The following is a 22358-nucleotide window of genomic DNA, read 5'->3' as shown; positions in this document are numbered from 1 at the left end:
TGTAGCTGACACACACAAACCATCGAACAAAGAATAATTAGATATAAATTATTTCGTTCAGATCAAAAAACAATGGTGCATGTTATCCGCAGGTGTTGGGGAAGTGGAGACATTTGCCCCTCCCGGAGGCGAACAAGTAACCACCTGGGGCAGCAGCCCTAGCGCTAATGAATGGGACGCTGACACAACGACGCTTCCATCAGTGTACAACGTTCCATTCTATCTGGTTCTCTCCATCAACGCGTCCTGGCCTGTTTTCTGCGATCATCTAGCCGAGTTCAAGCAGTCGGTTGTAACTCTCTTGATCAATAACGACAGGTAAATTTTGTTTGAAACATCTTCAGTGGTACGTCATACCTCGAGTAGGCAACCACACAGAAGAAAATTCCAGTGTATTGAATGATATCATCCTCATAGAGATTTTAGTTCATATGTCGTATTGATGTGCGTAAAGTTGCACGTCAACATGTGAAGACGATGCACCCAGACAGAAGTTTTACACACACAATGGGCTTTTTACCCCTCCCAAGATTTCAAAGCACTGATTATCAGTCACACCACGAACTGTATGACATTTTAAGTTCCCACGGCGACGAAAAGACATAAATTTCTTGTGGGTGAAGGGGATGAGAGCCGATCACAGCGTCCGCGCGGCCTAAGGCATGAACTGCCCTCGCTCGCTCGAACGTTGAGATCGTGGGTTCGAATCCCACTTGAGGAATGGATGTCTGTGTGAGTTTATTTTGTGTGTGTGTTATCCTGTGTGTAGGTAGCAGCCTTGCAACGGGCTGATCACTCGTCCAAGGTGTCCTACCGTCTGTGCAAAAAAGATAACGAAAATGAAAAAGAGACCAGGGCCCAACAAAGGCCCTAGAGTCATTGATGAATGAATGAATGAAATGGGGTGGGGTGAGACAGAGCTCTCTTGTACGTCAGTCACGAATTTACCCAATATACTAGCCCTAGATGAGAGATGAGTATGAAGAATTTAGCGGAATTAGAATTGGTAAGGGGAACTGAAGTACTCGGAGAAAGTGTCCCAGTGCCACTTTGCTCACCACAGGTCTCACATGACCTGACCTGGGATCGAACGCAGGACGCCGCAGTGGGAAGCAGGCGACTAACCGCCTGAAATATGGCATAGCCTTTCCCACGCCGATAAATAGGCAGAATATGTCACAAAAAATGTGTGATCATGAGATGTTTACCGATGTTTCGGAGGAAACTTATGCTCCGGTCATCATGAAGGGAGAGTAAGCCAAGGTTGGAAAAATTAGTGCGGATATTGAGAGAGAAGGCGTGCAGGGGCCCAGAGAGGAAAGTTAGGAGTAAGAACTGTGAAGGGATCCGAGGCCCTTAAAAATGTCGCGTTCAGTGGTAGGGAAAATGTGGCACACGCAGTAAGCCCCAAGTGTGGCACCAGGCTCAAACCAATGGAGCCTGTTCCCGATAAATATACCACTGATGGACATATGGTTCCTTCAACAAACTGAGTGCAGCAGATCATGAGGCGCCGCAATTCTGGGGGGAGGGGGAACATGACCGCGTTTCCCTCATTATGAAATACTACCATTACATTATAGAGGAACTGAAGAAATCCACGAAGAACCTCAGTCAGCGCACAAGTTTCAATCTTTCCCGTTCATATACCTGTACCGAGTACAAAGCACTCACATGGCAGTTTAATTTAAACTATATTTTCGCTTAAATATTTTCAAAATTAATATTTAGACCTACATTTGAAAGTTGATAATAGTCCCTAGAATCATTTGAAAAATATCACATTAGAATTTATACCACAAGAAATAGTGTTGCAATTTTAAATACTATGTTTTCAAATTCGATACCCATTCATGGAATTTACAATTTTTTTCAAAATGTGGGTCATGTATCAATAACGTACGTGTCTAAATGTCTTTCTCGCTTTGATAGGAATAATGCCCTTTTGCTCAGCTAAAGTTACTGTTGCGTTAATGAAGGCGGGTGTTGTATCGGAAGTTGTGTGTTGGAGGAACGAAACATGTTTTAAGAATATCACCAAAGCAAGTGCGCTGTTGAAAGAATTATCCGAATCACTTTTCTATGTATTTTATACACAGCTGTGTCACTTCCAGTGATGCAATCATTCTTTCTCTATTCGTACTTTTGAAGTATAAAAATCAACTACCAGTCAAATGCATGAATAGTGTTAATCAGGTCACATCCTTGAATTCCTGTTGTACGCCCATGTCCCCGTAAAAGTACTTTTCAACTTAACTGGATGCCAATGTTACAATAACAGACAAGTAAAAGTTGTTAAATTTTCCAAAGATTTCAGAGATTGAACATTAAGGTCAGCCATTAAGCACGATTCCTATTTAGTTCAACCAAACTGATAACTCCAAAACTAATTTATTAAAAGTTTCATACTTTCTTATTAAAAAAAGTGTTTACCGAGACATTACATTGCAACGATAAGGGGATACATATACAGACCCACAGAATCTCCTTCTTTGTTTCGAGTATTCGTGGCCGCGGGAACGTGTGTACCGATCCGCTCCCTAGCAACTAAAGGGGGATACACATACAAGTACAAGCACACAGACTAATGGGAGGGATTTATGAAGTGCGCCGTTGAGATGAGCTCTGGTGCCGTGATACAAGCACCAAGTTTAATAAAGATTGAGTTAGGCATTAAAAACTGGTAGGAGTAATAAGCAGACACACAGAATGGAGATCGCATAAGCCTACTTTTATTTTCTTCAAAGTAACGAAAGTAGGCTAAAATGAAAGGAGGCTTATGAGATCACCTTGTTGTCTGGTGTGTCTATCTGTTCGTGTCTGTCCATCTGTCTCTACATCCTCTTCCCTAATTTTTGTTAGGAAGCTTATGAAACCACCTTTCTGTCTTTGTGTCCCCTATCGCCTCTGGGAAACTGACCGTTGCTAGTTACTATTATATAATATCAATATTTGTCTGTCCCCCCTCCCCGTTCTTTTTTTTTATGCAGTTTCTCTCCTATCAGAATAAAGTAGGCGATGAGTTCTTCCCAGAACTTCTGTATTGTTACCGTCCCATGCCCCCAGTCTTCTAAGCCCCCAATTTACAGAAGTTCACTCACGAATTTCTATGATATTTCTTGTTTTCTCGAATAAATGTCATATACTGAATATTATTATAATACCAAAAGATACTTAAAAAGTAAATAAAGTCGAGGAGATCAAGAAATTGCTTTGTCCGTGGTGTTTTATATATATCGCTATCAGAATACCAACATCATCAACTAATAACTTGGTTAATAAGGAACTGTACTGCGAATAATCGATGTAATTTATGAGGTCACAGAACCCCCAAAATACTTATTGTTTTCAGGTACATAGAGTCTTATCAAGTCATTTTGCCAAACGCTGAGTCGACGCGCTGTCCAAGCACTGAAGCCTCCCCAGTAAGTCCGATTGAAGTTGACATGTACCTAGCGAGTGAGGGCAACAAATTCGATCATCAGCTCACATTGGATTTCTACACTTTCTGGCGAGAGTCAGGGCTGCCGGAATTCCCGATTGATGTAAGTTATTTTAAATGCACAGCATCAGTAGTTTTCTTTTCTCATGGGGTGAGACTGAGTCCACTTTGTACTGCGGCCACTGTTTGACCAATTGAACCGGCCCCAGATGATGATGATGATGATGATTGTGAAGTAATCGCTGGAATGTGAATTGGCAGAGCAAACCGAAGAACTAGGAGAAAACCTGACCCAGAGCCACCTGTTAAGATCTGGAAAGAATTCTATCTTTTGGAATATAACGCCGTGTAGTCTGTTGAAGATCAACCGACGTTTCGGAGGAACATGTGACTTGCATCTTCAGGTGAAGCAGGTAGCAAATTTAACGTCTGCTTCATGTTGATTTCTTTCTTGGTCTATTCTTCAAACCTGAAGATGGAGGCGACATGTTCCTACGAATCTTCCGTTGACTTTCAACTGACTACACGGCGTTATATAACAGAACATATAATTTTTCACAAACACATCTCAAATCCTACAAATGAAACCTAATTCTATAGGACATCCACTATCACATAAGTTAAGAACCCTATTGGTGAGCCTCGACATCACAAAACTTCAGTTTCTTAAACTTTGTCAATTGTAAACAGTCTATCTGCTCTGCGGTGAGCCGCGGAGCACGAAATATTACTCGTTCTAATCAGTATATAAATAGCATGCACACGGACAAGTCTTCTATGGAATACAAGGGACTGGAAGGTCCAACGCTTTCCTCACAGAAACACTGTAAAGATTTTGAAGAAATCTGTTGTCTGATACACGAGCATTGTTATTTTAATTTTATAGTTGAATTTTGAGATGAAGTTGTGATGGTACACTAATCAAGCAAGTTTCTTGTAGCAGTAACTTTCTGACTTGTATTCGGGTGGTATCTGTTCCGAATTTCACCCTGGACATCGACTATCCTGACTGAGGGTCTTCGCAGTTTTTCTTTTAGTCTCCTCAGGCAAATTCTGAAATAACACCTGAAATTAAGCCCACGCCACTTTCTTCTAATTTTCGAGTTATTCATTCATCATCCTAAAATTCCATGTAATGTAGCCAGACTTATCTGCGACGTCGCTAAGTAAACCGTAAATAAAATTAATATTGTGACGTGTAGACCCATTCCTAGGGAACGAGTTGACAAACCCGTTTCCGTAAAGATGGATTCTTGGAAACCAACCTATTACGGGCCGGCGTGTCCATGGATACGGGCATGGGTGATCAACAGACTTTTCCTTGGATGCGGGAAGGTAAGATATTTTCTCTGTCGGACTGACCCGACGTTGTACAATAAGAAACCCAGATCGAATCCAGTCAGATTAGCAGTGTCCGTGTGAAGGCGGCGTCGAATACATCCACCGTAGCCGTGCGAGTCGAAGGAGGCAACAAAAAGTGAACCCAGTGCCTGGGGAGTAACTGCGCCGCCATGTTCCTGGGGGAAATACGTAAATGCGGGGACCTGGCCCTCCAGGTTGGGGGTGCCGGGCCTTAGAATAACAGCGCTGGCGAGGTCCAGGAGCAATTATAAACTACAGATCCATCATATCATCAGAGAGGATTAGGGCTATGAAAGCAACTATTCAGTTGAAAAAGGAATTGTTGGTCGTGAACCTCAAGGGGCTTGTCACCGAGACGAACTGATTTGCGGTAAACCGCCAACTCTGACTCTCTGAGTCTAGTCGGAATAGAGATCAGAATGGAGGCAGATCAGAAGAGAGAAATGATTCAGAGATCAGATCGAAATTGAGTTCTAGGCAGTCAGTGAAGATTTAATGCGAGTTCTTGTAATTTATTGCCATTACGAGTGATTTTACAAGGAGTGAGCGATAAATCCAATCAAGACCACGTGTTATTAGTCACACCCATAAATGTGACAATAACAAAAGGCAGACAGTATACAATGGAAGATTTTGAAGTGTACTGTCTTCTGAGACGTAACACTGTGTAGTCCGCTGGAAGTCAAGTTCAAGCAGAACTGTAGCTGCAGCCTGATTCACACTTATTTCTTGCTTGGATTAGTTTTCGATCCTGAAGATAGAGACGACATAGTCATCCGAAACGTGGGTTGACTTTCAACGGAGTACACAGCGTTTTTTCTCGGCGATTAGTAGAGCACCGTATCTTCACACAGAATGATTCAGGCATATTATGACCATTTGCAATCAATGAATTCCATGTGGCTGCCAGAAGTAAATATGAGAATATGCCTTGCTACAAGGTACTGGTCAGTGTTGCAAAACGTGTTGCACCATTTTCGTGCCTAGTTCCAAAAAATGTAACTCGTTCCTAGAATTTTGGGTAAATTTCTCAGGCCTTGTGATCATGAAGACATTCTTCATTTTAATCATTTATAGTCATTAGGCCTGTTTCATTCGTTGCAGTATAAACTACATATCTTATCTGTGGCTCTAAAAAACTTCATTGGGCCTTGGTCGCTTTTCAGTTTCGTAATCGTATACACAATCGGTAGGACACCTTGGACGGGGGATCAGCCCCGTTACAGTGCTTATGTCAATACTCGGAACAACACAAATATATAGAATAAACGCACACAGATATCCATGCCTTGAGTGAGATTCGAACACACTACCCCAGTGTTCGAACGGGTGAAAACTGTTCATGCTTTAGACCACGTGACCACTGTGATCCGCACTGCATAAGCTATACAGTAATGAAAGTTAGGTCAAATTGATCTTACATAAGTAAGATGTGGGATGGGCTGGATAAAACTGAGTCAGGGTAAGTTCCACGGGCGGGCTCCTGAGAACGCGGTATGGAACCTCCGGTTTCAACAAAGTGCGGAAAGTCGACCAACTAAACAATTATCGTGTTCTCAAGATGGGCAGTGTTTATGAAGTGTCTGAGTTAAATAAACAATATGAGGTAAGTTAGCTTTGAAGTTCTCGCATCGGTGACTATGAAGAGTACGTTTCTCGGGGTTGTAACGCCCAAAGTTTCAGAGGAACATAACGCCTCCATATGTAGCGACGATATGTTTCTTCGAAACGTCGAGTTTTTTCCCAACTGCAAGGCGTTAAAGCTAAGAAGACAGTACTTCTAACAAGGAATAAAACGGTGTTTCTTTCTTACGTACCTTACGTACAAAACAGGCAAAAATAATGTGAACTATGAAGGTGCAGGTGAGCGAATAACGAGTGTAGCTCGTGATAAGTCACCGATAAGTCGGTGCGTCAGCCAGCTGACATTCAGTTTAACGGGAATGACACGAGTGGACGGACAGGCTTCAAAATCTACAGAAATTTCTGTTGCGGCTTTCAGAAATTTGTATAACCAGGTAAGGTGGAAGTTTTAATTATAAAGGATAAAATTGTCCATTTGTTTAATTAAATGCCATTCCGTGAAGACGTCTAGGGAATAGGAGGTTTAGTTCCACGCATTCTTAACATATGCATTAGATTGACGCGAGTGGTGGAATTTACGCCATGATCAATTTAGCGCAGGGAAAAATACCCCTTTACCCACTAGATTGGAGACTAGTTGGACTCAATAATCCGTTTGGATGCTGTGAAGAAAAGGAAAAAAAAACATTTTTCTCCTGTCCAGAATCGAACCCCGATTCCCCCGTCGTTCTGCCTGTGACACGATTTGTAGACTATGAAATTTGGGGTAATTATCAGAAATTTATAAATGCGTTATTTCCGAGTTTACACCATAATAAGTATCGTTAACATGAAAATTTCTTTCATTTAATGTCTTTGTTCAGGAGATGTGGTTCTTGCCGACATTTCTCGATTATCCCCCTTAACTCTTACGTTGTTTCTTTCAATTCACTCCGTTTCTCATTTTTAGTTTGTGTGATATACTTTCCCTTTCACTTCTTCGCTCATTCTTATTTTATGTGCTGTTATTTACGTGTCACTCATTCGCGCCTTCTTAAATTCTTTATTATAATTCCTGTTATTGCTTCATTTTTTCTTAAGTTGTGTTAAGGTTATGTTATTCTACTTTAATTCCTTCAATTATTCGTAATTTCTATGGTTGTTTCTTCCCTGCCATTACTTCTTAACTGGTGTGTTTTTATTTCACTTTCACTCGCTCGCTTATTCTTAACTGGTGTGTTCTTTCACTTTCACTCCCTCGCTTATTCTTAGCTGATGTCTTATTCTTTCCCTTTAACTCTCTCGTTTATTTTTAACTTGTGTGTTCTTTCCCTTTCTCTCTTTCTCTACTGGTGTGTTGTTATTTCCTTTTCATTTCTTCGTTCATTCATAACTAGTGTGTTCTTTCCCTTTCACCCATTCACTCATCATTAACTTTTGTGTCGTTCTTCGCATGGTGATGCGACTTCACTGCAGATGTAGGCAGGATACTGTAGTGAGTGACGTCAGTCAGGGAATAAACTTGGGTTTCAAACGAAGCTGCAAACCACCAGTGGGTTAGCTTCCATACGGAGCTACAGCCACATACCACCACAAAATTACAGAAAGTTTTTAAAGTGTCTTGCCCCTCCCTTTGCAACATAATACAATATTGCAGGAGACCAATTCAAGTACATGTAAAACGGCAGTTAAGGCCTAACTATGTCTTCGAATCGTGTACCTTGCTTTAGACTTTAGGAAGAGTTTCGACTCATTTTACATGCCCAATAAGATTCCATGATTTAGTGCAACAGCCCGTTCCTTGGTCATTCACCTAAGTAACCTGGTCCCACACGAGCATCCAGGATATCGTTAGACGTAAGAGGAGGTAGACTGAAAAGTGGCTGTGTGCAATACACATTGCATGCCTCCTCATTTTGATATTACTGCAATTGTCAGATATACAACGAGACTCTCTGAGTTCACACTTCAGTACGGAAAGGTCAGATTACTGTTTCAGTATTTGCGATCTTGAATACTTGACAATGGAGGGCAATGTAGTACAGCATGGCCTTCAGAACTACGTGAAATGCGATACATTTAGAAATATAAAAACGTAAATAAGGGTAGAACTTTTGGGCATTAAACGGGCTAAAAGTAAGTGGTGTATTACTGAAAGAGTTACTTGAATATGTGTCAATTAAGCGTTTTCTTTCGTCGCGTTGAAAGTACATGAATGATAGAGGTAAAAGGTAGAAATGTTGTCCTTGTGATTAACTATTTAAGCACTACGCCATGAAAACGTATGGGGTAGTGGATATATAGATCCACTTGACCTCGGCACTAGTTGGAGGCGAGTGGTCAGCTTCACGACCCGGCCACCTTACCCCCTGGAAGAACCCCTCGTACCCATTGGATTGGAGACTGGGTGGGCCCCAGAGCCGGTCTGGATGACGCGGGGAACAAAACATTCTTAATATTACCGGGACTCGAACTTCGAATCTTCGGCCGTCCAACCCGTAGCCAGTAGCTATACCGACTGCGCTATCCTGGCTCCGTACATTAATGGTAGCAAACATATCTAGGAACATTAGGAATCAAAATGTGAACGAATTCTGAAAGAGAATTTTAAAAATTCTTTCAAATTTTCTATTTACTCTTATTCCACAAATTGGTCAGTAGACTTCCCGTCTGTTCCTACACCGCGACATTAGAGAGAATTTAACGACGCAAATGAAATTGTGCGGAGCAGGGAGAGCTCAGTTGGCAGTGCGATGGGCTACCGGCTGGGTGGTCGGAGTTCTCTACTCTGCAGCAGCCATACCGGCTCATGGGTCCACCCAGCCCCCTATACAATTGTTAAAGGGAACTCTTTTCCCCAGGATAAAGCAACCGGGGCGTAAAGCTAACCACTCACTTCTATCCAGGTCCTACGTCAAGAACGATGGACCTATAAATCCACTCCCCCATAAGTCATAATGACATGGTGATTAATTAATTAAGCATAGGAATAACTTTACCTTAGCCTGTATGCAATTTGTGTAATATCTTTATGTGATGAAATTAGTTTTTCTTTTGTAGCAAGGACAGAAATTCGAAGGTATTTTCGTTTCCAGTAAAGAATGTCTACATTGTCGCTGTCATTTTATTTTATTTATTTATAGTACAGGAGTTAAACAGCGCAGAGTCTCGCACAACTATGCAAATGGACTCAACAATACATTTATAATAGCATTATTATTAATTTTATTATTACTACTTACATTTTAATGATGCTGTCTCTAACTCATGCTATGAGTTACTGTATGATAATGAATAATGAATTGGATAGGATATGAAAGGAAGCGATAGTGACCTAATTTAAGGCACTTTCTTGGCATTTGTATGGAGGGACTGAGGAAAAGCGCTAAAATTCCCAGTCAGGACAGTCCCGATCGAGATTCGAACAGAGCACCTTACGAATACAAGTCAGAATTGTTACTGCTTGATGCATCTTGCTCGGCCTCTACTCATGTTCTTTGATCTTTAATTACACTGTATTGACACATGTATTTGTATCGGACTTCATCATGGTGAATTTGGAAAAAAATTTATATTTTCTGAAAGTGTGAGAACACGGCGAATCGATGTCTAAGTATAACTCAGTTTCTTGTCATCTCAGATCAACACCGTGCAGCCCGCTGGACAGATTTCTGACGGCGCTCCTGAAGGTGCTGATGAGGGAGGGGGTATGATAGCTGCCATCACCATCTCATGCATTGGGGCTGCGTGTCTACTCTTGCTGGCGGCCCTCTGGGTGAGTAGCTTTATAAGTCTGTACATCAGTCCAGATTTATTTTTTGTGGAAGAATGCAGATTTTATAAACCATCGCCAAACAACAAAGAACTAATAGCGAAGTATGAAGCGCCAGGAAAATCGCAGGGCGTGAATCTCTACCACAGCAGAACAGACCCGAGGATATATACCCCTACGATAGCCTACAACAAGACACATTCAGTTATTCAGTATAGAGGGGGTGGGTTTCCCCATGCACCGCGACTAATAGCCTATTGTACGTCCCCTTTTAATTTCTACTGTCGCCATACCCTACCGATACTGGTGCTAGCTATTCCCCCCTTTCTGCCAGCGAGGTCGGCCCTCTACTGGCAGTGGTACCCGATAACTTCCCCATGTACCGGAGGCATTGGAAAGTACTTGGGCGGGAAACATTTTGCCTAATTTTGCTCAGAGGTCTCCTAGAGACATGAGGATCTTTAACGTGCCGTAAATCTACGACACGGGACCGAAGGCTTAAAGTCCCTCCCGGAGGATTTGTTCCCGGAATTTTTCCGCCCTTAAAAATTCCACGACCTCCGCCGGGTTTGAATCCGCGTACCTTGAGTCATGAGGTGGGAACGTTACCCCTAGACAACGGAGGCCGCTTTACGACAAGACACATAGTCCCAACCATTATCTAAGCAGGGTAGACTACCCGGCCAACCGACCGACTTCTTTGGAAGATCTCGGTCGCTCAGCTACTCAAGAATTTCGCAATATTTTATGGAACCTGAAGGTTCATTACCGTGTCAACAAGAGCCCTCCACTAGTCCCTGTCCTGAGCCTGATACCACCTAATCCCACTTCTTCAAGATCCACTGTCCTACCTACATGAGTGGGATAGTCTGTAGAACATATATGCCTCACATGTACCAGTGACACGTCTCATTTCTGCAGAATAGAATTGGACATTACAGCCAACTTGCAGCATATAAATGTTCCCCTCTGTGTACTGCATCTGCTGGCACAGGTCGTGATGCGCAAGCGGCAGCAGAGATTCAACTACGGCCAGCGGTGCACACCAGTGTCTCTAGATGCATACAGCCTCGACAGCGTGTCTGTGTGTGGCTCAGTCAGGCGTAAGACCGGAGCCAGGAACTCGAAGCGATCATATGGTAACGCGGGATTTGATGATCCAGTGAGTATGAAGCAGCAATTTCTTTTGATTTACTTAATGATACTTTATTAACTGCATCGATTCATAATATTGTATCTAAGCATCTTGCTTCTTTAGTTCATCACCTGGTGTGTACTATATGCAGGCAATACTGTCTTCAGTGTACTTTCACGGGTTGCTGGTTGAATCACCGCTTAGTTCACGCTTTCATGTAAATTGTTACACTACTTTATGTAGCCCTTGAAGGCTGTTTCGATTAGTGGGGGGTGGAGTCCAACTGGGTCCACTCAGCACGGCGGCCACTGATTGGCCTATTGTACCTGCCCCGGGTGATTATGATGGTGGAGAATTTGGTGGAATGAAGATTGACAGGGGAAACCGAAGTACTCGGAGAAAACCCGCCCCAGTGCCACTTTGTCCACCACAAATCCCACTTCACCAGACCCGGGATCGAACTCGGGCCGCCGCGGTGGGAAGCCAGCGACTAACCGCTTGAAGCTATGGCTCGGCCTTTTGAGGGTTGCTCGTCCGGAAAGTTTATTATTTAAACCAATTTGGTACCAGTCAAAATTTAATATACACGTATAAAAATGATTTTAAAATATTTTAATACCGTGGAATGACATATTGTGTGTCGTGTCATTCTTTCTTACCACCCACGAAACACACATCTCTGCGAAAAGCAAAATCCAAAATGCAAGGAAGAAGAATATCACGATACAGAATGCATCATTTTACATCATTATCAATTTTTAAAATCGTAAGTAAAATTAGGATTAAATTCCATTAAACACAAAAATATTTTAATAACAAAATAAATGCTTTATTTTATTATTAAGGATATTATTGCGTTTGATGAAATTTAATCCTAGTTTTACTTATGTTCTAGGATGCAACGGTCGAGAGCAATGTCAATCATAAAAATTTTAAAATCAGTTTTGTGTATTAGATTTTAATAGGTAACAAACTGTTTTAAACAGTAACCCATTCAGACTTACAGCCCTTACCGGTTATATTACAATATGACACAGTATAAAAATTTACGCGAATCATCATATATACCTGAGGATGGCCCTGTTTGCCCGAAACATGTCCCTGAATACCTGGACTGTGATGATTCAGCCAATAACTTGTGAAGCTGCATGGAAGACTTCATTGTGTGTGTAATTATATATATAAATGCATTGATTGTATATTGCCGAACGAGAAATAAGATTATTTTACGTGAGCAGGGAAGGGTTTTAAGAGGACGTATCCGTCCATGTTTTATGATTTTATTGAAGGGATTGAGGAAAATCATTTATTTTTTTTATTTCCTTATGAGTTATTTAAAGATGAGCTCAATAACGTCGAATGGATGAGCTTTCTCTCTAGGTAGTACCAATAGGCATATTTAAATAATAATGTACTAGTGTGTAACATTGATCATGAAATGAAGAAACAATGCTTCTCAAGTTATGCAAATTGCAGAGAACAAACATTCTAAGCTGAGAATTGAAGTTAGTATTTAGACTCGGCATGACTCAGACAATTAGATTCCACTGAAGGACTTGGCAAGAAACTTTCCTCATAAAAGTGCTGTGTCCTTTGATTTATATATTTATGTAGCTGTATATTTTTATTTGTTAAAAATAACGACGTTTCATTGACCACATATGCACAGGTTATAGGTTGCAGCGCTGAATAAGAGGCTGTTTATGAGTATAAATCAGGGGTTTCCTGTTCATGACACCTTCGAATTTCTGTGGAGGTGTTGAATACCTTGAAAGCACCAATCAGAACGGCCGGTCACACAGCCGAGATTTAGAGGTCTCAAACAACTGAGCACGAATATTCAGGAACAGTCAACACATTTCCACGTTCTATCCGTAAAAGTATTTATGAAAATAGATTAAAAATTACTTACCATTAATATGAAGTTCAAGGAATATTTCAAACAAATGCTATAGCAATGTAGTGCTTTTATATTATGCATAGCGCAGACAGTGTAGTGACTATTCTACAGGCTGGAGTACCGGAGAATAAGGGTTCAATTCCCGGCGGAGGTAGAAATCTTTCTGTTCACCATGCGTTCATACCTGCCGTGGGGTCGCTCAACAACTTAACTAATGGGCAGCGGGGGGTACTTTCCCCGGTGTCAAATCTGTTGGGGCATGAAACTGACCACTCACCTCCCTCTAGTACCGAGATCACGAATGCGTGAAGCTATTCGTCAGCATCCCCACACATCTTCAAGATGTAGAACTGCACACGGAAAACTTCATGATGGACTGACCTTGTCAATTCTAGTCTGCACCTTCACATCCTATGGGATTCGCGGGGTTGGCGAATTTCAGTCTGAACAGGGAATCTGTGGAACAGGAGTTCGCTAGGATCCCGCAGGTTACAGCCAACGTTGACGACATGCCCGAAGGCGCGGATACCAAGAACCGCTATGCCAATGTGATACCCCTTCCCGAGACAAGGGTACAGTTGTCTCCACGTGAAGGCGAACCACTCTCCGAGTATATAAATGCAAATTTTGTGCACGTAAGTAACGTAATTATTAATTCAGAAATTTACTGAAATCTATCTTTGGTGATTTTGCAGTCACCGTTATTACAGTTGTTTGAGGCACTATGCTACAAGCCGGAAGGCCGCGTGTTTGATTCACGATGAGGTCATTGGATTTTTCAATTGACCTAATCCTTCCAGCCGCACAGTGGTCCGAGGGTCGGCTCGGCCTCTAACAGAAATGAGTACCAGGAATCATCCTGGGGGTAAAGGGCGGCCGGTGCTTAAGGCTGACAACCTCACCGCCGTCTGTGGGCCGATTGTGTAGAAAATGTGTGAGCCTCGACGTCTCACAAACCTATGGGCCTCCATGGCCGTTTACAAGGACAGCTTTACCTTACCTTACCATTATAACAGTGGTATATTTCATTCATAAGTCAGTTTAATAGAACTTTCCGTATAACTACATAGTTTAATTTATTTAAGTATAACAACACATCACCTTACAACTGTCGTCAGAATTATGCTATCTTCGGCGGCTACCCTGGTTCGTGCCCAGGTCTGGTCATGGTGCCTGTGGTGGACAAAATGCGGCTGGGGCAGGTTTTCTCCGATTACTTCTGTTTCCCCTGCCAAATTTCATTCCACCAGTTGCTCCATAATCACCAACAGCTACCATCTGGGGCTGGTACAATAGGCCAGTAGTGGCCGCAGTACCAAGTGGACTCAGCCTCACCCCACTAAGAATAATAAAAGAATGCTATTTACAAGGGTTTATTAACAAGTATTAAAATGCAACATTTTGTGATTGTGTTATATTTAATTAATGAGCCCTGAAGATAGAAGAATTCTGTCGAAACATGTAGCTGAAGGGAACATTTTTTGAACAGATTAAATACATAGACCTGTTGTAACAGACTGTTTTATTAAGTTGACATATTCACCTTTGCTGACATAGGGACCAGTTTCAGTTCTGTCTTCATGACAACACTTCTTTGTCTCTCAGTCTATAATGGCTTCGCCTTGCACCCGATTGCTACATATTTTATTTATTTTTATTTAAAATGCTTTCACTATCCCAGATTTTGCGTCGTCGAATGCAAGGTTGATCAGTGAAAGGTCATAGTCGTAGATTAATTTGATACACTACGTTGACATTTACCTGAAGGGCTGAGGAAAACCACGAATATCGTTAGTAAGGATAAATGGTCTTCGGATCGAAATTTGAACACTGGATCTTCCGAACAAGAAACAGGAATGCTGCTCTCTGAAAAACGACGTTAAATTTTCTCGCTAAACGTGACAGGAACCGTCAGGAGTCAAGTATTATGTGATGTAATGGCAATTCCAGGGCCCCAAGAATGCAAGCAAGTACTACATCGCATGCCAGGCTCCAATGGCGTCTACTGTGATAGATTTCTGGCGCATGATCTGGGAGCAACAAAGTAGAGTCATACTCATGCTAACCGACCTCGTTGAGAATGGAGTGGTAAGTACCGGCATGAACGTAATGTAGCACTTAGCAACATTTTATTTGCAGATTCTGCAGACATGTTTAAGTTTTGAAGAACCATCACAAGTGCTGTCAGCTTTACAGGGCAGGATGGTGGATGAATAGTGAATTTGAAAAGATTTGGAAGGAAACAGTCATGATCTAATCAAACTACTTTCACTTGTAGGGTTTGCGCGACTCATAAACAGGTTTTGGGTTGGATGATTGGATCAGTTGACACCTTATACACAATATTCGGAACTACAGGCAATTACAGCGCTGTCACTGTTCCCACATTTTTACAGTCCACCATTACACACACACACGCTAGCGTTCTCGGTCTTCACTAGTTGTGTTCTGGCAACGTACAGTCTCACTGTCACTTCAAATCACACATGAAACTTCTAATTTCCTTCTTTGCCATTATTCTGCTGCAACTGCCAATTCCGAGGACTCGACTCAGTTCCATTTCTTAACTCTTCACTTCACAACTGAATTCTTCTTTGCAATCACTTTGCACGGACCACGTAGAAAACACAGCCTCTCTATTGGGAAGGCTTGTTAACATTGCCATTGCATAGCAACGGAAGTTATTCGATTGATGCTTACGTTTTGTTGCCGCGGGAATGTGTTTACTGAGTGGATGCCTATTAATAACATCCATTCTGACGTCACTATTTTGGCTTTCGGGCGTCATGTCACAATATTATTCCGGTATCCATACTTGGGGGAAGGGCAGGAAAACAACGGAATATCTCAGTCAGGGTAATCAGCATCCCGGCCGAAATTCAAACCTAAGGATCTCCTAGATGCAAGTAGCATTAGGAGCGTTACTGCCTCACCGACCGTCAGTGCATGTTCAACCGTTGAGTGTATTTGTGTATGTGTAAGCAAACAAAATGTGAAATGTATATATGTATATATCGTCGTCACCTGCCATATTTGTTTCCTCTTCTTCTACCTTCACGCATTAGGCCCTTTGGCCTGTGACCATTCAGAGACAATTAATTCTGAAATTTGTATTTTATAGACAGTCGGTAGGACTCCTTGGACGGGTGATCAGCCCTTCGCAAAGCCACTAAGTACACAGACCAACACAAACACAAAATAAACGCAGACTCATCCCTGCCTCTAGTTGCATTCGAACTCATGATACCCAGTGTTTGAGCGCGTGAAAACATTTCATGCTTTAGAATCCAAAGCTACTGTAATCGGCTGTTTATTTACCTATGTTTCTTTAAATACAGGCACATAATAATCATGGATCACGTTTTGAACCTGCGATCCTTATTCTAAAAAAAATAAAAGTGTGCTTATGTGGTAACATTACTGTATGTGTGCGTGAAATGCCTGAACCAATCGTCATGTAACTTGGTATATAATGCCACCTGAACCCATCTCAACGGCGGACTTCATAAATCCCCTCCATCAGTAATACCAACATTACAGTCACTCAGATTGCTGAGGCAAAAGCTTAGAATTTCTTGAACGCCTGAAAATATTTTCTCTAACAGGGAACAACACACAAGCAAGGGGCATATTGCAGACGTAGCAAACAAGGGCTAAGGAACATAAAAACAAGCGGCTGGAATAAAACATCTGGAATAAATCACATAGCTCTAAACAAGTAGCCGAGGCCCCTTATGAGGTGGGATAGGAATTTAGAAACGTAACGAGAAAAAATTTAATAGACAATTTTAATGGATTTTAATTAAATATTTTTATTCTTTTTTTTTAAGTGGACTGCAGCGCGTTGTTTTAGCGAACATCAGAGCAGTGTAACACAGCTTCGATACATTGACACACCTGAAGATTGCCATCTATGGCCGAAACATATTGTGTTAAGTGTTATATGATGAAAGTGGAGGAATAAAAAAAAAAAAGGAACAATTGTTGCATTATTGACGGACTGTGATATACATAGACGTTAATTAAAGATTTGCAACAGGATGCTGAACTACAGAATGGGAACTGAAGTTTACTATTTCGTCATGAGTGACTAAAAATTGACCATAAGCTGAGGCATTTAGGGCTTAAGTACTTTTCTCGCAAATGTTATTAAGTCTGCTGTATTCCATGTTTAGTCATTTTAAGATGAATGGTGACCCTTCTACACATAGTAAATTTGTTGTATAAATATAAAAATATTGTAAAGTTTCTTCACAGATGTGTAATTTATTCTGAAAAATGGTCATACATTACTTTAAATTTTAAATTTCCTGTTATTGTAAAGCCTAAGAAACATGGATATACTAGCTGCGGCTGGAGGGTCTATAAGTATAAAGTGGTTCCGCTTTTATGTTCAGAAATGGCTGAGAAATAATTGTCAAAATATTTGATTGCATTATAAAAGCTCTTTGAAATTTCAGATGTATAAAGTTTGTTTTATATTCACAGAGTTAGACTAAACACCATTTTTCGTGATACATATAATACCTGAGTGTGATTTTAATCCCTGAACTTTCTGTATATTCTGCTATATTTCAGAATTTCTTCCATAGATGTCAATAGATACACTGATTATTGCTGTGTACGAGCCAGATAATAGAAAATTCATGTTTTTAATATCACCACATTAATTCATCATCCATATTCATCAATCTGTTAATTTATATTCATTTTATGTTAGGAAAAATCTGCAGATTATCTACCACCCTCTGAAGTACTTGATTGCCATAGGCTATTCGGTGACTTCCAAATCACCCTGAAGAAGAGAGAGGTCAAGGATCATTACATCATATCCAGTCTGCAACTTAAGGTGAGGTTGTAGAGAGTGACTGAAAAATCATGTAACCCAGTGCGCTTCCTATGTCACCAAGACATCTTTCTCTTCCTTACAAAATTGTGTACTTTCTCGGGCAAAGTACAATATTGACCCTTCCACTTTTCTTAGGCCTTCCAAAATCTCTTTGTCCTCGGGGTCCATATTCCATTGTTTCTCTGGGCACACCATCTGCTGGTAACCAGTGCCCATGTTCCATCCATTTCTGTCAAAATTTCCACAGTTTTCGTGGGTTATACTACCTTCCCGAAGTTGTTGTCCATTGTTTTAATTTTGGGCATGGTCTTTTCTTGTTATTCTAACAAACGATCTTAGGCATCTTATTTTGATGCATCACTAAGTCATAATTTTGTCTTGCGCAGAGTTTAGAAGTCTCCTCCATAGAGTACTGTTGGTTTACATTACGAAATATTGCCAAACTATCTGGCAGTGGAGAACCAGGTGATTCTTGCAGGTTAAGTAAAGGGGCGGCAATACCACGTTGCCTGGACGACAAAACCACCTCAGAAAATTAAATGATTCCAAAAGTAATTAGGATTACAGCAGAACCTCGAAGATTATTGGTGTTACTTTGTTAGTGTTAGTGTTATTCTCGATAAGATCATTGGATTTTTCAATTGACCTAATCCTTTTGGCCACATTATGGCCCTGGGTTCGACTCAGCCTCTTCCTGGGGGTAAAGGACGGTCGACCCATAAGGCTGACAAACTCACCGCCGTCTGTGAGCCGACAGTCTAGAAACTGTGGGAGCCTCGATGTCTCAAAATCCTATGGGCCTCCACGGGCTGTTACAGGGATAGCTTTAACTTTTATCTTCAGATTTGAGGAAGCGCTGAAAAAAATATATTTATGCGTGTCATAGGCCTCTTTGTAATTTTAGAAACGTATTCAGACAAGTGCACGCCAGTCATCTTTAGTGTACAAATTATATGTATCTGGAATTACTCATTTCATGACATTCTACTTTGAGCTTCTCCCATCTGGTATTCCATAAGCGGTGACTATTCCTCATTTCCATGTACTTTTAAGTTCTTTTTAAATATCGTATTTTTGGTCTCGTCCTACCATATTTAACGGTTGGTGCTCAGGGGAATAAGTTGTTATGGCCAATTATTCCATTTTTCCTGTATATTATAGCAACATCTTATTTCCTATTCATTTAATACATATCTGGAGCAGGGCTATCTCAGTCAGTATAGCGATGACAAACGGGCTGGACGACTGGTTGTAAATTCCTGGCAGAGGCAAGAGATTTTTGCCTACTTCACAACATCCAGATCGGGGCTGGGGCCAACCCAGCCTCCTATCCAATCACCATCATGTAGTAACCAGATCAAGAGTGATCCAGCTCCCCCACACGTCTTTGTGAATAATTAATTAAGCGCAGGGACAACCTTACCTTACCTTTACCTTTCTTACCTCTTCAAAAACATTCCTTTTACTTACAGCTTCCTTAATTATTTAAAGTTTCCCCATATTCCAAATTGTGTCTTTGCAGAACCTGGAGACGAACTCATGGCGTGAGGTGATACACCTATGGTACGTAAGCTGGCCCATACAGGGTGTCCCAGAAGACGCGAGCTCATTAATTGCATTCTTGCTGGAGGCCCGGCCTTATATGCGCAGCGGCCCCTGTGTTGTCCATTGCAGCCCCGGCACTGGGCGCACAGGGACGGTTATTGCCTGCGACCTCTGCATTAGAGACTTTGAGACCACGCGAATTGTGAATATTCCACGTTGTGTGGCCCGCCTTAGGAGGGACAGAGCTGGCGCTGTGCAGACGCGCGACCAATACGCCTTCATTTACCAGGTAAGTTTGTGGGTTGAAGAGTTTATGATCTATCTTCATACAAAATGAATTATCCTTACCTAATTCCAAATGTTCTTTAGTCATTGACAGCCAGAAAATAAATGTGGTTTCTTCATTGCTTCTCTATTTTCATTTATTTGTTGTACAAGAAATATCTTAAATGAATTCAGAGTTTTCGAAGACCCATTACCACACGGAGGTAGCAGTTGACATAGCGATGGCCAAAATTCAATTCCCGGCAGGGAAAGAGATTTTTCTTTCTCCACAGCGTCCACACTTGGCTCTGGGACCCAACCAGCCTTCTTTAAAATGGCTATCGGGGGTTCTTTCCCCTGGTGTAAAGCGGCCGGGGCGTGAAACACACCACTCACCTCCATCTAGTCCCGAGGATAATAATGCTGGAACTATTCTACTACACCCCCATACGTCTTCATGGTCTGGTGCTTAATTAATTAAACCTGGGGACAAATTTTTGAAGCCGGCATAGCGCAGTCGTCATAGCGTCTGGCTATGGGCTGGATGAGCGAGGGATCAGATTTCGAGATCTGGAAGGGTAAAGAATTTTCTTTTCTCCATGTCATCAAGACTGCCTCTGCGGTCAACCAAGCCTCCTATCCAATGGATACCGAGGACGCTTACCCTGGGAGTAAAGCAGCCGGGGCGTGAAACTGACCACTCGCATACAACCAGTGCCGAGGTCAAGAAAAACGTGGATTTATATGCCCACTCCCACACACGTCTCGTGGCGTAGTGCTTAATTAGTTAATCATAGGGACAACTTTTTACCTTTGCTGTTACCACACAAAATGTAAAATACTCTACTGTGCTTCTATGCCATTAGTGTGGCTGCCCAGACATCTCACAACTCCAAAGTTTGCATTGTGAACGATAGGAAATGAAAATATAAAAATGTGGGACAACATTAAGACTTTGTTTATTGAAAAGCAATCAAGAGTTTCAAAAGTAACTTTGGGGGAGAAGTATGAGGACACCCAGACATAGAGGTAGAAATAGTTACACCATAAACCTACTTTCATTTAAAGTAAATTTGCCTAGTAGTAAATTATTGTTGTGACACATATCCAGCAAATATGTAGCCTATTAATTCTGTGTAACACAGGTCTGTGTCTCCTTCACACACATGTATGTGTATATGTGTGTTGATTCAATTGCAGGTAACAAGGAGTATACAGACACACACCATCAACAAACAAATACAGGACATTAAGAGTTTCATCACATCATAGGCCTTTCAATTTTTAACATTTTATTTCTTAAATTTTGAGCGCAACAAAAATAATTAGTTTTGTGCAGGTAGTAATGAAAGGATTTAATATGAAACTTATAAGTAATATGTCAGCAATGTAACAGTTTAAGCGCAACAGCACATACACACCTGACGATAGTCATTGTGAGACCACCTCATGTAACAATGGGAGGAGGACGTAAAATAGGAGTGGTTTAACCAGGGACTGCACATAAAGCTCCACTGAAGACTGTGTTTGTGTACATTTATGTCAAGTGATAACATAGAGCAGAGGGTTGCTAAAATACAACATTATGAGCATAATTAATAACTGCTCCAAAGGGATGCTAACGCATCCAACAAAACAGTAAACTTACACTCTGAGAAACTGCATTCTTCTAAATTTCAAGATAAGATTTCAGTGCATATACCACTATGACGCACATGCAAAATAATATTCTTCCTTCCTTTTCAGGTTATTAATCTCTATGGCACAAAGTTGACTGGTGGTGCATTGGACTCCATGTGAATGTTCATATTGTATGAAATTATCTACATGTGTAGTATCTTTGTCAAGTGAAGAATTATAGACACAGGAAGTATTATACAAGGGACCAATATATTAGTATGATAGTGTTTCATGTAAAATGTAAATGTTTTGACATATAAATCACATATTTATTAGAAATGTTGAATTTTGTGAAGCATTAGAGGGAGAGATAAAATAAAATACTTGATATCTTATGTAAATTATATTTTGTTGGTATAAATCTGCCTGATGGTTTTGGGTAAGATTTTCTTTTAAGCACTGTATGAAAATCTGTTTGTTATCCCTATCTGGCCTCTCGGTGAAAATCACGCAGAAACAAATAATATTTCGAAATTTACCAGGATCATCATCCATCTTATATTGGAACATTAATAGCTGAGAAAATGACGCTGTATATGCAATTGCAGTTCCAATATGTGCAGATGTGTCATGTGACAATCATAAGAATAGTAGCAATTTCCTTAATTGCCTAGCTAGTTGTGAATGATTTCATGTCATATAGAATATCATAATCTTGTAATGAAATACAAAGTATTTAAAATTATCTTCCCTCCCAGAGACAATTACACTGATCAAATTTGCACATATTTCTTCTCTGTTATTTATTTGTGCATAGATATTAACTCAAAATATATCAGATGTCTCTCCAATACCAACGATACTACATATTCCTCGGGCATACTGAATCTCTTCTGTTAGGCTAGG

The 22358-nt window shown here is 41.0% G+C and overlaps 1 protein-coding gene across 2 annotated transcripts in view; it reads left to right on the top strand.

Moving 5' to 3' along the window:
- LOC111874537 (receptor-type tyrosine-protein phosphatase zeta) overlaps nt 1-21858 on the top strand; it is a 102545-nt gene extending 80687 nt beyond the window's left edge. For both annotated transcript variants that reach the window (XM_023870115.2, XM_023870116.2), the window contains exons 5-13: nt 93-318; nt 3353-3545; nt 10008-10142; nt 11134-11301; nt 13570-13809; nt 15125-15262; nt 17895-18023; nt 19546-19857; nt 21579-21858. In XM_023870115.2, coding sequence (XP_023725883.1) covers nt 93-318; nt 3353-3545; nt 10008-10142; nt 11134-11301; nt 13570-13809; nt 15125-15262; nt 17895-18023; nt 19546-19857; nt 21579-21632 — 1595 coding nt within the window. In that variant the 3' untranslated portion in view covers nt 21633-21858. The remainder of the gene's footprint in view (nt 1-92; nt 319-3352; nt 3546-10007; nt 10143-11133; nt 11302-13569; nt 13810-15124; nt 15263-17894; nt 18024-19545; nt 19858-21578) is intronic.
- Nucleotides 21859-22358: the final 500 nt, after the last annotated feature.

The sequence above is a fragment of the Cryptotermes secundus genome, unplaced genomic scaffold (genome assembly GCF_002891405.2).
Source record: "Cryptotermes secundus unplaced genomic scaffold, Csec_1.0 scaffold818, whole genome shotgun sequence".
NCBI lineage: Eukaryota > Metazoa > Arthropoda > Insecta > Blattodea > Kalotermitidae > Cryptotermes > Cryptotermes secundus.
The sequence above is the reverse complement of the archived record's forward strand: the minus strand, read 5'-3'. Positions and strand labels throughout refer to the sequence as shown.